The sequence below is a fragment of the Suricata suricatta genome, chromosome 11 (assembly GCF_006229205.1).
Source record: "Suricata suricatta isolate VVHF042 chromosome 11, meerkat_22Aug2017_6uvM2_HiC, whole genome shotgun sequence".
NCBI lineage: Eukaryota > Metazoa > Chordata > Mammalia > Carnivora > Herpestidae > Suricata > Suricata suricatta.
In genome coordinates this window covers 40,648,851-40,663,663 of record NC_043710.1, presented here as the reverse complement: position 1 = coordinate 40,663,663, position 14,813 = coordinate 40,648,851, and the positions used below count along the sequence as shown (strand labels likewise).

The window sequence follows — 14,813 nt, the reverse complement described above, 5'->3', positions numbered from 1 at the left end:
GATGGACATTCCCTGTCACTTTTACAATGATCCCAATAAATACTGTAACAAATATTCTTGAGTCCATAAGCAAATATAAAAGGTTTTCTCTAAGACATATAATTAACTGGAAGTAGAGCTAATAGGTTACAAACTATGTACATCATGACCTTTTACAGATTTTGCCAAATTGTTCTCGAAAATCTCTTTAGCCAACAGTGTTAATTTCCAGTCTTTTATATCCTCACCAACACCTTATATAATAAGACATTTTTCCAACCAAGTGATGTGTTTAAAATGTTATTTTGTATTTTCATTTCCTTCATTACTAAGAGATAAAACACCTTTTAAGCTATTTAAAAGGCATTGTATTTCTTTTCCAAAAAATGATCTAGTCATATTCTTTGTCTACTAAGTTGTTGATTTTCTATTGATATAAAAAGGTTCTTCACATACATATTTTTTTAGGTTCTTTATATATTTAAAAAACTAATCTGATATGTATTGTAAATTTAGTTTCCAATGTTGCCTTTTGATCATGTACAAGCTTGTACACATTTTCAAAGTTTTATGTAGTCATATGGTCTTTTTATAATTAAAATAAAAAAAACAGAAAACTTCCCATACCAAAAACATAACTAAGTCATGAAATAAATCAGGGCATTTAATAAACTATTAATTTGAGATTTACATTATAAGAAATACCCAAGCAAAACAAAAATCAAACAAGCATACCCAAGAGATGAGTCTCTATGAAGAATATCAAGAAGTTTCCCTTTTGCATCATTCTCCAATGTTTCTAAGTTGTGTTGCTGTATAATGCTCGTGTCAACTTGAGGAGTAGTATAAATGACATCAAATGTAGGAGAAGGAAAATCAACCTTAAAAATTTAATAGAAGTTGATGAGACTGAAGCTATATAGTTCATGTTATCTCCCATATTAATTTCTTTGTCTCTGAAAAAGCTGATTTTTCTTAGCCATCAGGGTGATTATTATATTGAATACTAAATTAATGCTTCTGTCCTTTTGTTGAAAGTGATTACCACTGTTGGTAATTCTCAAAAGCACATACACTGCTTGGGATGGGTATACCTGCACTTTTTACGGTTTCTCAGAAATAGGAAATGGTTTATTAACATTAAATAGGAGATAGGCCCTTAGATCAATTAGGCTTCTTTAGTAACAACCCAAATAATGGTACACATATACATCTTACTAAGAAACTTAAATTTAAACCTCTCCATGTATCAAGAAGTACCATTACCTGTAACACTATTCTTTCCATCACATACCCTTTTTTGGGTACTGTTCCAGGAATAGGATTTATATGTGATGAGGTCCACAGATACAGAAGCTTAGTTCCACATGTTAAAAACCTTCATGAATGTAAACAGAAGAATACTGTAGTTTTCATTTTTAAAATATGCTTCAAAACTCACATCATATGGTAATCAATCTGAAATATTAGTATCTAAACACCAAGCATTCATTAGATAAAAAGAATATCATCTTCAAGAACATATCAGGATCACTCTCCATAGTGTATGAATACTATAGGTAGGTAAATGTACTGTGTGGAGGTTGGAACAAAGAGAGAAGAATGAAGGAATATATCTTGGGAGGAATGGGGTTGTGGATAGAACACAAAAGTATAGATTTAAGAGTCATTTGTCCCCAAAACAGCTTTTATAAATAGAAAGGTGAAGGACAGTCTTTGAAGATCATCCATAATAGAGTACATCTCAAGATATTAGTCTGCATTATGGAAGTACTCCCTGACTTTCACCATAGGAATAAAACCACATGCCAATAAAAAGCGGTGGGGGGTGGGGGGGATGGTCGGCAGCGACGTGAAATGTTCAGCTCAGGTCATGATCTCATGGTTTCAACCATGGAGCCCACATGGGGCTCCATGCTAACAGCGCAGAGCCCGCCTGGGATTCTCTGTATCGTTCTCTCTCTCTGCCCCTCCCTCCCACACTCACGAGGTCTCTCTTTTCTTTCAAAATAAATAAACTTTTAAGAAAAGGTGGAGGGAGGGCACCTGGATGGCTCAGTTTGCTGAGCATCTGAATCTTGATTTCGGCTCAGGTCACACTCCCTGCATCAGGCTCCATGCTCAGCACAGAGTTTGCTTAGGATTCTCATTCATTCTTTCTCTCTCCCCCCCACCCCCCGCTTCTCTCTGCCTCTCTTCCCCACTTTGAGCTCTCTAAAACAAAACAAAACAAAAAAACAAACAAAACCACAGCCAAGAAACCAATACCTACTTCGTAGCAAAGCCACTAATCGTTTCAGATGAGAAGATGAGAAGTTGTATCTGTGCCCTAGACCAGGGGCCAGATGGCAAATATTTGGGGCCTTTTGGGTCATACAATCTGTTGCAGAGATTCAAGTCTGCTGTTACAGTACAAAAGTAGCCATGAATGATACATAAATAAATGTGTGCTGTGTTCTAACAAAACTGTATTTACAAAAAACAGGCAGCTTGCTGCAATATGCTGACTCTTGCCCTAGACTAGCAATTTATGGCCTACTCTTTGAGAGATAGAGAAAAAGCTCATGTGTGTGCATGGGAGGGGCAGAGAGAGAGAAAGAGAGAATCCCAAGCAGGTTCCATGCTCTGTGTGGAACCTGACACACAGGGCTCAATCTCACGACCCTAGGATCATGACCTGAGCCAAAATCAAGAGTCAGACACTCAACTGACTGGGCTGCCCATGTACTCCACCAACTTATAGCCTACTTAAGTTAAAAGCAATTATCAATAAGACAATAATATATATTTACACAGAAGAAATTTCTGAAAAATAACGAGATATAGAAAAGCAGGAAACTCTAAACTTCATCAAACTTTATTCATTTTATGCAAACAGCAAATCTCCTTTCCAAAACTAGACTCCAGTCTTAATGTTTTCTCTTGCAGGTTAACAGCCTTAAATCTCTGACACATTACATTTTCAGATCTACCCCTCACCCCAACTAGATTAAGGCAAATTCTGATCCTATTATTTCATCTATAATAACTTTTATATATCTCTAAATAAACACTTTAATTTTAAAATAAGTAAACACCATTATCATTTCTAAAATAATTAACAATAATTACTTAAAATCATCAGCTATCTGGTCAGTATTGAAATTTCCCCTGATTGTCTCACTAGCTATTTTTTTTTTTTTTTACAGTTGGTTGTCTGAATAAGGATCCAAACAAGGTACAGCATGTGCATTTCACTGATGTCTTAAAAAATTTTTTTGTTTGTTTGTTTATTTCTGACAGAGACAGAGACAGTGTGAACAGGGAAGGAACAGAGAGGGGGAGAGGGACTCCCAAGCAGACTCCCTTCTGTCAGCACTGACTGACTAACTCAGGCCTATCACCTGGTTTTCTAAATAAACTTTCATCAGAACGAAGCCACACTCATTCATTAACATATTGTCTATTGCTGCTTTTGCATTTGTGACAGATTACAGTTAACCCCTGAATAATACCCTTGTACTGTACAGATCCACTTATACATGGATTTTTGTTTTCAATAAATACAGTACTGGGACATGTGGGTGGCTCAGTTGGTTGAGCCTCCAACTCTTGATTTTGGCCCAGGTCATGATCTCAAGGTTCAGTTTGTGAGACTGAGTCCAGCATGGGACTCGCACTGTCAGTACTGAGCCTGCTTGGGATTCTCTCTCACCCTCTGTCCCTCCCTGCGCTTAAAAAAATTTTTTTAATACAGTACTATAAATGTACTTTCCTTATTTTTTCCTCTTTTATCTATGTAACACATACTAATGTACAAATTGCATGTTAATGGACTATTTGTTACCAGTAAGACTTCTGGTCAACAGCAGGCTATAAGTTGAGTTTCTGGGGAATCAAAGTTACATGCAGGTTTTTGACTGGGGGGGAGGCACTGCTAACCCCCACACTGTTCAAGCGTCAACTGTATTATGATCTGCAAAGCCTAAACTACTTCTATCTGGTCCTCTTTACAGGAAAAGTTTGCTAAGTCTTCTTTTAAACTATACATTCTTTATTTTTATCCTCTGCCATTTGTTGAAGAAACCAAGTCTTTTGTCCTAAGAATTTTCTATATCCTGGATTTTACTGATTGTATTCTTTTGGTGTCATTTAGGATGTCCCTTTATCTCCTATGCTTTGATAAAGTAGTAGTTAGATCTAGACGCTTGATCTGATTCAGGTTTAGTCATCTGGCAAGAATACTTAATACTTTATAGGTAGTATTATATACTACTTTGTATTATATCTGTAAAGAGGCACACTGTTTGCTTTATCTCTTTATGTGAAGTAAAGGTAATCAGTTCAGGCACAGTCTAAACTACACATTTTAAAGTTCCAGAACAGGGGCGCCTGGGTGGCTCAGTCGGTTAAGCCTCCGACTTCGGCTCAGGTCAGATCTCACGTTCGTGGGTTCAAGCCCCGCGTCAGGCTCTGTGCTGACAGCTGAGAGCCTGGAGCCTGCTTCCATTTCTGTGTCTCCCTGTCTCTCTGCCCCTCCCTCTCTCATGCTCTGTCTCTCTCGGTCTCAAAAATAAATTTAAAAAGAACATTTAAAAAAAAAAAGTTCCAGAATAGTGAGTCACCTAATGGTTTTAAGCAAGCACTGATAATCACTGTGCAAATCAATGGTTTTAACCAAGAGTGACTTTGCTCCCAATGGACATGAAACACTTTTGGTTGGTAACTATGGGATACTATTGGAAAATAGTAGGCAGAAGACAGAGATGCTGCTAAACATTCTACACACTGCACAGGACAGTCTCCAAAGAATGATCTGGTCCAAAATATCAATAGCACCAAGACTGAAAAACTCAGGCTTAAAATCAGTGATTTCAGTAGGGGTTACAAAATTGTGATATTCTATCATTTCTTACACGTCCATTGGCTGGAATTTGTCTATTAACTTTCTCATATCAATTATTTGGTAACCCTGAAATACAACTGTAAAGGAAAGGTAGTTGTTAAAGGCTTGAGTCTGTTTATTTAAAAATCAGTTAAGAACTCATTTGTTATTGAGGCTGATTGAAATGCCTCTAAGTTTTTTGGCTTCACTGAGAGTGACTTCATCAGACTGTACACAGGTACACCTGAAACATAAATTTTTATTTTTTTTAAAAAAAAGCTTATTTATTTTGAAAGTGACAGAGACAGCACAAGGCGGGGGGGAGAGAGGGGGGAGAGAGGGGGAGAGAGGGGAGGAGGGGGGGAGAGAGGGGGGAGGGGGAAAGAGAGAGGGGGGAGAGAGGGGGGAGGGGAAAAGAGAGAGGGGGGAGAGAGGGGGGAGGGGGAGAGGGAGAGAGAGAGGGGGAGAGAGGGAGAGGGAGGGGGAGAGGGAGAGAGAGAGGGGGAGAGAGGGAGAGGGAGAGGGAGAGAGAGAATGAATCCCAAGCAGATGCCACACTGCCAGCTGTAGACCCAGCTCAGATTCACGAACCAGGAGATCATGATCGGAGTCGAAACCAAGAATCAGATGCTTAATCAACTGAGCCCCCCCAAACGTGAATTATTTTTAAAAGAATTTCAGAGGCACCTGAGTGGCTAAGTCGGTTAAGCATCTGACTTTGGCTCAGGTCATGATCTCACAGTTCATGAGTCTGATCCCCGCGTTGGGCTCTATGCTGACAGCTCAGAGCCTGGAGCCTGCTTCACATTCTGTCTCCTTCTGTCTTTCTCTGCCCCTCCCCTGCTCACACTCTGCATCTCTCTCTCAAAAATAAACAGTAAAAAAAAAAAAAAAAGTTTTGGTTTTATTTTTTTTCTTAAGAATTCCAAGAAAACTTTGGAGTGCCTGGATGGCTCAGTCGGTTGAATGTTCAACTTCGGCTCAGGTCATGATCTCACAGTTTGTGGGTTCAGGCCCTGTGTAGGGCTCTGTGCTGAAGGCTGAAAGTCTGGAGCCTGCTTCCGATTCTGTGTGTCCCTCTCTCTCTGTTCCTCCCCTGCTCATCATCTGTGTCTCTCTCTCTCAAAAATAAATAAATGTCAAAAAAAAAAAAAAAGAATTTCAAGAACAGGATTTCTGATCACTAAGTGAAGTAAAGTAATTAACACTTTGTTTCTACATGTATTAATGTTTAATCATCCTCCCTTTGAGTTTTTCTTGAATGCTAAAACTAGATCTCACTGTACTGTACTGTTCTGTACTAGAGCAACTGTACTACTTGGCAACGTTTCAAGCTTAATGTCATCTGCTCATTGTTTTAACAGCAGAGTGTTGGGTGCAAATTATTTAATTGTCTAACAGAAGTCAACTGCGCTTCACTTTACTCTCTTGAATTTTTAAAGAACATTATGTCATTCACCTAAGAAAAACAAACCCCATTTATTACCAGACAACAAAAGTGGCCAAAAGTGATGATATTTCTCTAAGGAAACAAAGATCCCTGCCTGGTACTTTCAAGAGCAAGGTTTTCAGAACTGATTTATTTATAAAAATGAATGATAATGATTCAATTACATTTAATTTTCTTATACAGCTGTTCTCTAACACTAACTTATCACAAGTGAGAGCACAATTCCCCTCCTTCGTATGGCCAATATTCTGTTTTAGAGTAAATATGGATTATACTTAGCAAAAAGTTCTAAATATACATCCTTATTAGTAGTATCTTCAACTGCTTTTCTCTAGCCTTTGGTGATTCAGATATTAAATAAAATTTAAGCCTACCTAAAGGCAGAGAATAAAAAAAATCTTATACTGCCTCCTCAAATATGAGGGAAGTGATTAAAAGAAAAATAGGGGTGTCTGGGTGGCTCAGTCAGTTAAGTGTCCAACTCCGGACTTCAGCTCAGGTCATGATCTCATGGTTCATGAGTTCGAGCCCTGCATCAGCTCCATGTTGACAGTGCGAAGCCTTCTTGGGATTCTCTCTCCCCAAGCTCCTCGCTCTGCCACTACCCTGGCTCATATTTTCTCCCTCTGACTCTCAAAATAAATAAATTGGAAAAAAAGAAAAAAAGAAACAGAAAGGAATAAAGGCACATGGGAAAAGAACTTCAAGAACAAAATTTGTGAAGTAAATCAGTCAGATAAAGAAATACAGCTGTAGACTCTGAAACTAGAAAAGGATGGGAAAAGTATGACAAGAAGAAAGATGGAGAAAAGGGAAAATGACTATTATTGCCAATAACACAGGGCTTTGCATAAATGACTGAGAGTAAACTGGCTGCTGCTTTTCTCTAAACAGTGAGTAGCAAATAATCCTCTAAATTCCCAGACAGATAATGTTCAAACTATAGCAGAGTAACTGGTTTCTTCTGATCTGGATCTTTGAAATGACTTCCTTTTATAACCTGGAAAAACTGAGGCAGCTCATTATTTCATGAATGTCATTGTTCCCCGCCCTGTTCTCTCGCCTATTCTGATGCTGCAGATGTGTCCACAGTAACTCACCATCACAACTTAGTAACACTTACCGTTTAAAGTCAAAAAGAGGTAAAGAGACTTTGCCCAAAGCTTCTGGCCCCTTTCTCTGCTTATTAGAATCAGGGGAACTTCCACTGCTCTGATTTAAAATTCCAAAAAGAGTAAGGTGAAGAAGTGATTCTAGTGGCAATTGTGATATCTGGATAGGAAAAATGATTCTATGGGGGGAAAATGTATTAATAGAAAAAACAAATTAGATCAAATGTGAAATTAACCCTTTAACGAGACTGACAATTTTAGATATTTTATTTGACTTAACAAATAATCTTTACTACTGAATTACCTTTACTTAAGTAGCAAGCTTGGCCAATATGCACTATAAAAAAATCTTATTAAATTTCATTAAAATTTCAAGTATGTAACATATCTTGAAAATTTCTTAGTGCCTTTACTCAAGACTTGGCTAGTGTCAATTTTTAGAAAAAATAATAGTAGTCATTTTTATTTCCTTTAGAAGAAACTAGATAAATGTTTACAAATATTTCTGATTCAGATATATGTGTGCCTATATACACATAAGCTGACATGTTTACCCTTTTTTTGTTGTTAAGTCTGCAAGTCTCACTTTCAGTGGCCACCAAGTAGCCATAAGATGGTTAAGTGTTTTACCCATATGTATTTTTGTATTTGGTTGTTTTCAAAGATGCATAATTTTTGTAATTTAAAAAAGAAAAAAAGAAAAGAAAAATAGGAAACTACTTAATAAATGCAGAATGAAAAGTAAAAAAGCTTTGCTATTATCTAAATAATGATTCCCTCAGTTTAAAAACAATGTTTTAAAAATATTAACAGTGCAAAATATCTTGTACATGGATTTAATTTTTTAATCTGTTAACCAACAATAAGGCTTCATATATATAGTATTACAGAGTAAATACTAAATTAAGCAATGTTATGAAAACTTTCTAAAATTCAATGTAAATTTATAGTTTTAACTTGGCAAAAGTCTAAGAAGAATTAATGGTGTTTCTATAATTTATAATATATAGATTTTTAAAATAATATTTCAGATTTTTAAATAAGAAGTTATCTTTTTTATAGAATAATATCTAAAAAAGACCTGAAGATGTAAGATTTTAACGGAAATAATAATAAAAATGAAAGCTAGGACATATACATTAAAAAAAAGTAAAGATAGCATACAGAAAGAATAAAAAGCCAAAAATTTCACTTACAGTTCATCCCATTTAATAAGATAGAAGAAATTCTTATAAGTGCCAACCTTCTTTGATTGAATAGGTTTAAAAAGATCCTTTCCATTGTGAGACAGGGAACATATCAAGTAGTATTTTTCATAACTGAAAAAAGAAAGATTTTAATTTGATTGTTTTTATAATATAAATCCATATCATTAGCCATTCTTCTCCAAGAGTGACTATTAGCTGAAATTATTCGTTCACCATTCATTTGAATTTTTGGAAAACATCTGAAATTTAACTATTGCAAATTCTACAAAAATAGAAAAATAGTATAGCAAAGGAAGTACAGAAGGAAACATATATCTCCAGGTGCCAGTCTAAGGGGGGGCCATGTTACAGAACTTACCCATTTTGTGCTCAGTTACTAGCTTTAGATTTTAGTTGAATGACACTGAATAATTATTCACTTCTAGGTGTATTCTTAGAAGAAAAAATATAAACATTATCTTCCCTAGGTGCTATTTTCCTTTGCTAAGCCACTGACATTTAGTTAGTTAAGCGTATTAATGGTGCTTGGGCCTGACTTACACAGAGCCTTCCATCCACGGAATACACGCCACTGAATTCTCATTAGACAGCAAGGATTTAACCTCTGATTGCCTCAAATACAGAGCTGGATACAGTCCGGCAATCTTGCAGAATACAAGCCTTAGGTTCAATAAAATTTTCTGCTAGATTCTAACTGCTAGGCTTACACATTAACCACTTTGTTCACATATACAATCTATTAATCATTTAAAATATATTTCAAACCTAATCTCTTTAGTTCATGAGAGACGCCTAGCTGTCTCTCTTTCCTCAGCATTTAACACTCTTTCCATCATAATCATCACTGCAGTTTTTTTATTGTCTTCTGAGTATTTGTTCTTCTCATTAGCATCCCAAACTTTATTTGTGTGTGTGTGTACATGAGTCTGTATTGAGGATGTGAAAGTTATTATCTCTGTAACTTTTTTTTAAAGCTAATAGAATTATTTTTTTAATGTTTTATTTATTTTTGATACAGAGGCAGAGCATGAGAGGGGGAGGGTCAGAGAGACAGGGAGACACAAGAATCCGAAGCAGGCTCCGGGCTCTGAGCTAGCTGTCAGCACAGAGCCCGACGCGGGGCTCGAACCCACCAACGTGAGATCTGACCTGAGCCGAAGCCGGAGGCTTAACTGACTGAGCCACCCAGGCGCCCTTCTCTGTAACTTTTAAAAAAAAAATAAAACAGGGGCGCCTGGGTGGCTCAGTCAGTTGAGTGTCTGACTTCGGCCCAGGTCATGATCTCACAGTTTGGGAGTTTGAGCCCTGCATCAGGCTCTGTGCAGACAGCTTCGAGCCTGAAACCTCCTTCGAATTCTGTGTCTCCCGCTCTCTGCCCCTCCCAGCTCACACTCACACACGTGCTCTCTCTCTCACTCTGTCAAAAATAGAAACTTAAAAAACATTTTAAAAAATAATAAAGAATAAAATACCTTCACATAACAGTAGTACCCGTTCCTAAAAGTTCCTAGAAGGCAGAAAGAAGACAACACAGAGCCTGCCTGGGATTTTCTCTCACTCCTGCTCTCACGCGCGCACTTGCACGCTCTCTCTCTCTCTCTCTCAAAATAAAGCAACAAACGTTCTAAAAAATTTCAATAGAAGAAATATGCTCTTGTAGACTTCAAAGCCTAGCAACTGGTAAACAGTAAACTACTAAAGAGAAAAAAGTACACTAAAGCCTAGTATCATCAAAGTATTTCAAATTACCCTGATTCTAAAGGAAAGGCTGAAAAACAGCAGTCATAAACTGACTAAATTATTAATTAGCATTTGCCTTTGTAAGTTTAAACATCTATTTTCCTGCCTTCTTTGCATGTAGTGGGAGGGATTTTTTTTTTTTTTTTTACTAAACAACTTCAAACGGCTCTGTAAATTTTCTTTTTAATATTTGTTTATTTTGAGAGACAGAGAAAGAATATTCGAGAGAGTGAGTGGGAAGGGGCAAAGAGAGAGGGAGAGAAAGAAAACCCCAAGTAGGCTTCACCCTGTCAGTGCAGAGTCCTATGCAGGGCTCAATGCCATGGTCCCATGAACCTTGAGATCATGACCTGAGCCAAACTCAAGAGTTCGATGCTTAACAAGCTGAGTAACCCAGGTGCCCCTTCTCTGTTATTTTTATGAAAACCACAAAGGTATCTGGTAATTCTTGTATCATCAATTTAAGTATCAAGAGAGCAGTGAATCCTGACATTTTACGAGACTGAAGCAGCTCCTGGGTTAAGCTGCATATATTTTGTTTTAAACAGTTACTTACTTTGATACCCAATTACTTGAAATTCCATGAGCAGCAAAAATTGTAAACTGGAGCTGTTCTGTCGTCGTCCACGCTTCCTTAACGTTCCTATTACTTTGGGCATAGTCTGCAGGACTCCTACCAGAATTTGCATGGAGTCTGAGAAGATCATAAACTGCTGCAGTTAACTGGTCTATGCTTACTTGAACAGGATTTTCAGGTTTCAGTGATCCTAGATTCAAAGAAATTATTAGTATAATTCCCCAAGGAAACAACAATTATTGCTAAAATTTAAAGAACTTAGAGACATACCTCTAGACGAACTCTTACTAATGTCTCCTTCTCCAGACAGTGAAGTCACCTACACACAAACATATACACAAATTGGTTAGAAAATTGTCCATGATATAATATAGAATGTTTACCTTTAATTTAAATACATTTAATCAAATGCTATATCAGGAAACCTCCCAAAAGGTTGTGCAGAATAAAACAAAACAAAAATGTAAAAAGAAAGTGAAACCCCAAACCAAATAAACAAGATGATTTTTAGTATCGAGAAAATCAGAATAACTGAAAATTAGTGCAAAATACAGAAACTCAACAAAATCTGCCTCATTAAACCAGTTTAGTAATTAAGATTTGAAACCCAGAAGCGATAAATACATAATATGACACTTTATATTCTATTAGTTATTCTACTATTAGTATGATAAGAATATCCTTAAAGAAACTACAACTCTATTTATTACCATTTATGGTCTCAAAAAAGCTCTTACAATTATTTAAACTGAGCACTCCTCCTACTCCCTGTTCCCTTATCCAGCAAATGACTACAATGAATAGAAACCTCAGATGATATTAGGACCACAGCAGTTGATCATTTCCAAGTTATTTCATTTTTTTTTTCTAAAAACAAGCACATAATAAGAAAGAAAGATAAAAGAGACCCAAATTTCTATATATCATACATATAGGCTCTCTGTGAGAATGAATGGATAGAATAACTCTTAGATATCGGTTGAGGGGCAGATCATCAACATAACTTTTCCTACCTTAAAATTTATGGTGTCTTATGATTCACCTCTAATCCTTCCATCAGAGCTATGAACAACCCTATGAACAGAGTTTCCCCATGGAAATACCATAGGGAGAGCTTTCACTAAAAAGCAACAGTATATCAAGAAAGGGCTCCTAACCTGGTTGCTTCTGAAGCAATAAGTCACTCTTAGTGAGGCTTCTGGGAATTTTCAACAGGGAAGAAGTATGGCCCAATGTCGAATTTCTCCCATGGACAATCATGGACATCTCCATCCAGAAGGACAAGTAGTAACCATTACCACCCAGGTTCTGAAGCTCAGTATCTATCTTGAAACTTTCAACCAACTCATTTATGCCACAGTTCCTCGTCTACACATAAAAGGTTCACAGTTTGGCATCCACGTATTCAGTATCAACTCTCACAAAGCTCTTCCAAGGCAGCCCATCTCCTCTCAGGAATTCCCAACTTTACTAAGTGACCAAATCTACTCTAAAGTAAAAGCCAAAGTTAAAATGATTAACATTCTGTCTAACAGAAGCAAAAAATCTCCCAGTTTAAGTGATAGTCACTTAAGTATATATTTACATGGAACAAAATGCTAATTACTAAAAATATACTCACATCAGCACTTTTACTCCTCGGAAGATTAACCGCTCTCTTTAGCTTCTTTACGGATTCTGTAATGGCAGGAGTCTCTACACCATCTAAAGCACTACAGATTTTTCTTACAGCTTTAATTACTTGATCTACTGCTCGGTGCTGGTTCTTTAAAAATAAAAAGTAAAATAAACATAAGTATGTGGAATTTAAAGGATCAGTTTCAGAGATGAAGTCAGAAACTAGACATTTTAGATGTGCTTAATAAACAGATATACTTTACTCTTTTATGATGAAAAACAAACAAGATACCCTTTCAATGATCTGTTTTATTTTGAATAAGAAAACTTAGGTCTGATTTTCATTGTGCCTGACACAATTATTCATATGCAAATACCATTAATTTCATATCTAGAATAACTAATAAACCATTAACAAATTACTAATTAATTTTTAAAAACTGGACTTATTATTTGCGAATAAATTCCACATTAAAAACACCAATCTTTCTCTCCCTCCTGCCAAAAAATCTGGTATCAAAAAACAGTTCTTCAGAAGTTGGCTGCATATTAATAACATTGGGCAGCAGTTACTAGACACAAATCAACTTCCAAGCATCATTTACATCTATACAATCATCACTTTTTAAGTTTTGCTAGATGAAAAAACTTTGAAGACAATCTCTCTGTAGTTATTTAATCATACTTGATTTCACCACGATTCAAAAGTATACATGTACAAATATATTATAAAATCATTTACCTGATGAGAATGATTTAAAAATCCTTCTCCATTCCTCCATCATTTTAAAGTAATGTTTACCTTATTAAGAAATATTCTTACATAAACATTTATGCATCAAACATCAAAATGTATGCATACTTCAAACATTTATGCCAAACTTATGTGTCAAGTACTGTTAGAATGGGCTGAAATTCAGAACTGTACCATCCCTTAACAATTTACATCTTTCTGCCCTTGAGGCTTGGCAACCATAAACTGAATGTTCCCTGTACATTCATACTTTAATGAAACCACCTCATTTGCTCAAAGATTCAATTACCCTGTAGTCTTCAGGGCCCAACAATCTATTTTCTAGCTCCCTATTTTTGCTTACTTATATTTCTGCTTACCTTTAGTCCTATACCTTCATGCAAAAACCTTTCCAGTGTTGAGGCTCAGGAATTCTCCTGTACTATTCTCCATCACTTTTTATGTGTCAGTTACTAATTTATTGTCAATTAGTTCCAAATCAATCCCTTTCTTTGCTCTACTTTGTGACACTGGAGCTACACCTACAAACATTTCTCCTTTGCCAGATGATAAAATGTTAGGTTTGGTCAATAGAGGGCACCGAAGGGACACTCGGGCAACAGTAGCATGAAGACACTTCTCATCAGGGTTCGAGACCTTTTTTTTTTTTTTTTTTTTAACTTCAGAACAGAATCCCAGTGGTCCTCAAAGACCAGTTCCAGCTGCACCCTCAGGCCATGGTCTCCCAATCTGACAACTGTAGTTAAGTCTCTTTGCTATGTGCATCCTATGTGCATCTGTGACAGCCAAACACTTTTAGAAAAGGCTGGATCTCAGCCTGAGGTTGGCTGGGGCGGGGGGCGGGGTCTACTGTAAGTCCTTACAATTCATTTACTGTCCATTGTTCCTCAACCAAAAGGTGATAGCTGCTTTTTTATACCTGCTACTTCTGGACCCCTTATAGCATGGTTGGCAAGCTTTTTAAAGGCCAGAGAGTAAATGTTTTAGGCTTTGTGGGCCACAGTCTCGATCACAATTCAACTCTGCTATTATGGCATGAAAAGAAATACAGGTAAATACAGAAATGAATGAGTTTGGCTGGGTTCCAATAAAACTTTATTTACAAAAATTGGCAATAGGCCAGATTTAGAATGTAAGCCAAATCCTGCCTTAGAATCCTCTTTTACCCTTTGTAGTAATTAACCACATTTTACTAATTAACGATTCTTTAAATTTCGCTTTTCAAATCACTACAATATTTTCTCTCTCCTGGCTTGGCCCTTGATGGCCTAATCTGCCTTGCAATTGCACATGTCGTCATTTCCTCCACTGCATGCCATATTGTTGCTCTAGATATTCACCTGACTTTCTACTCTATGTCCTATAAGCAGCTTCGGTTACATAAATGTCCATGTGGAAAATTCACAGCATCTTCAACACCAAAACTGTACCCTAGGAAAATCCTAACTACAATATCATAGTCTGATCAATCTCCTTTGCCTCCTCAAACATTCATTTCAACTAAACTCATTC

At 36.6% G+C, this 14,813-nt stretch overlaps 1 protein-coding gene across 4 annotated transcripts in view; it reads right to left on the bottom strand.

Moving 5' to 3' along the window:
* PIK3C2A (phosphatidylinositol-4-phosphate 3-kinase catalytic subunit type 2 alpha) overlaps positions 1 to 14,813 on the bottom strand; it is a 110,925-nt gene that overhangs the window by 31,721 nt on the left and 64,391 nt on the right. For 3 of the 4 annotated variants that reach the window (XR_003915308.1, XM_029956653.1, XM_029956654.1), the window contains exons 9-15: positions 12,552 to 12,695; positions 11,201 to 11,249; positions 10,910 to 11,120; positions 8,602 to 8,724; positions 7,417 to 7,584; positions 1,246 to 1,357; positions 715 to 860 (exon numbers count right to left, since the gene is read on the bottom strand). Coding sequence is in view for 3 of the 4 variants with exons in the window: in XM_029956653.1 (XP_029812513.1) it covers positions 715 to 860; positions 1,246 to 1,357; positions 7,417 to 7,584; positions 8,602 to 8,724; positions 10,910 to 11,120; positions 11,201 to 11,249; positions 12,552 to 12,695 (953 nt within the window). In the remaining variant the exon portion in view is untranslated. The remainder of the gene's footprint in view (positions 1 to 714; positions 861 to 1,245; positions 1,358 to 7,416; positions 7,585 to 8,601; positions 8,725 to 10,909; positions 11,121 to 11,200; positions 11,250 to 12,551; positions 12,696 to 14,813) is intronic. The other variant, XM_029956655.1, reaches the window with a different exon arrangement.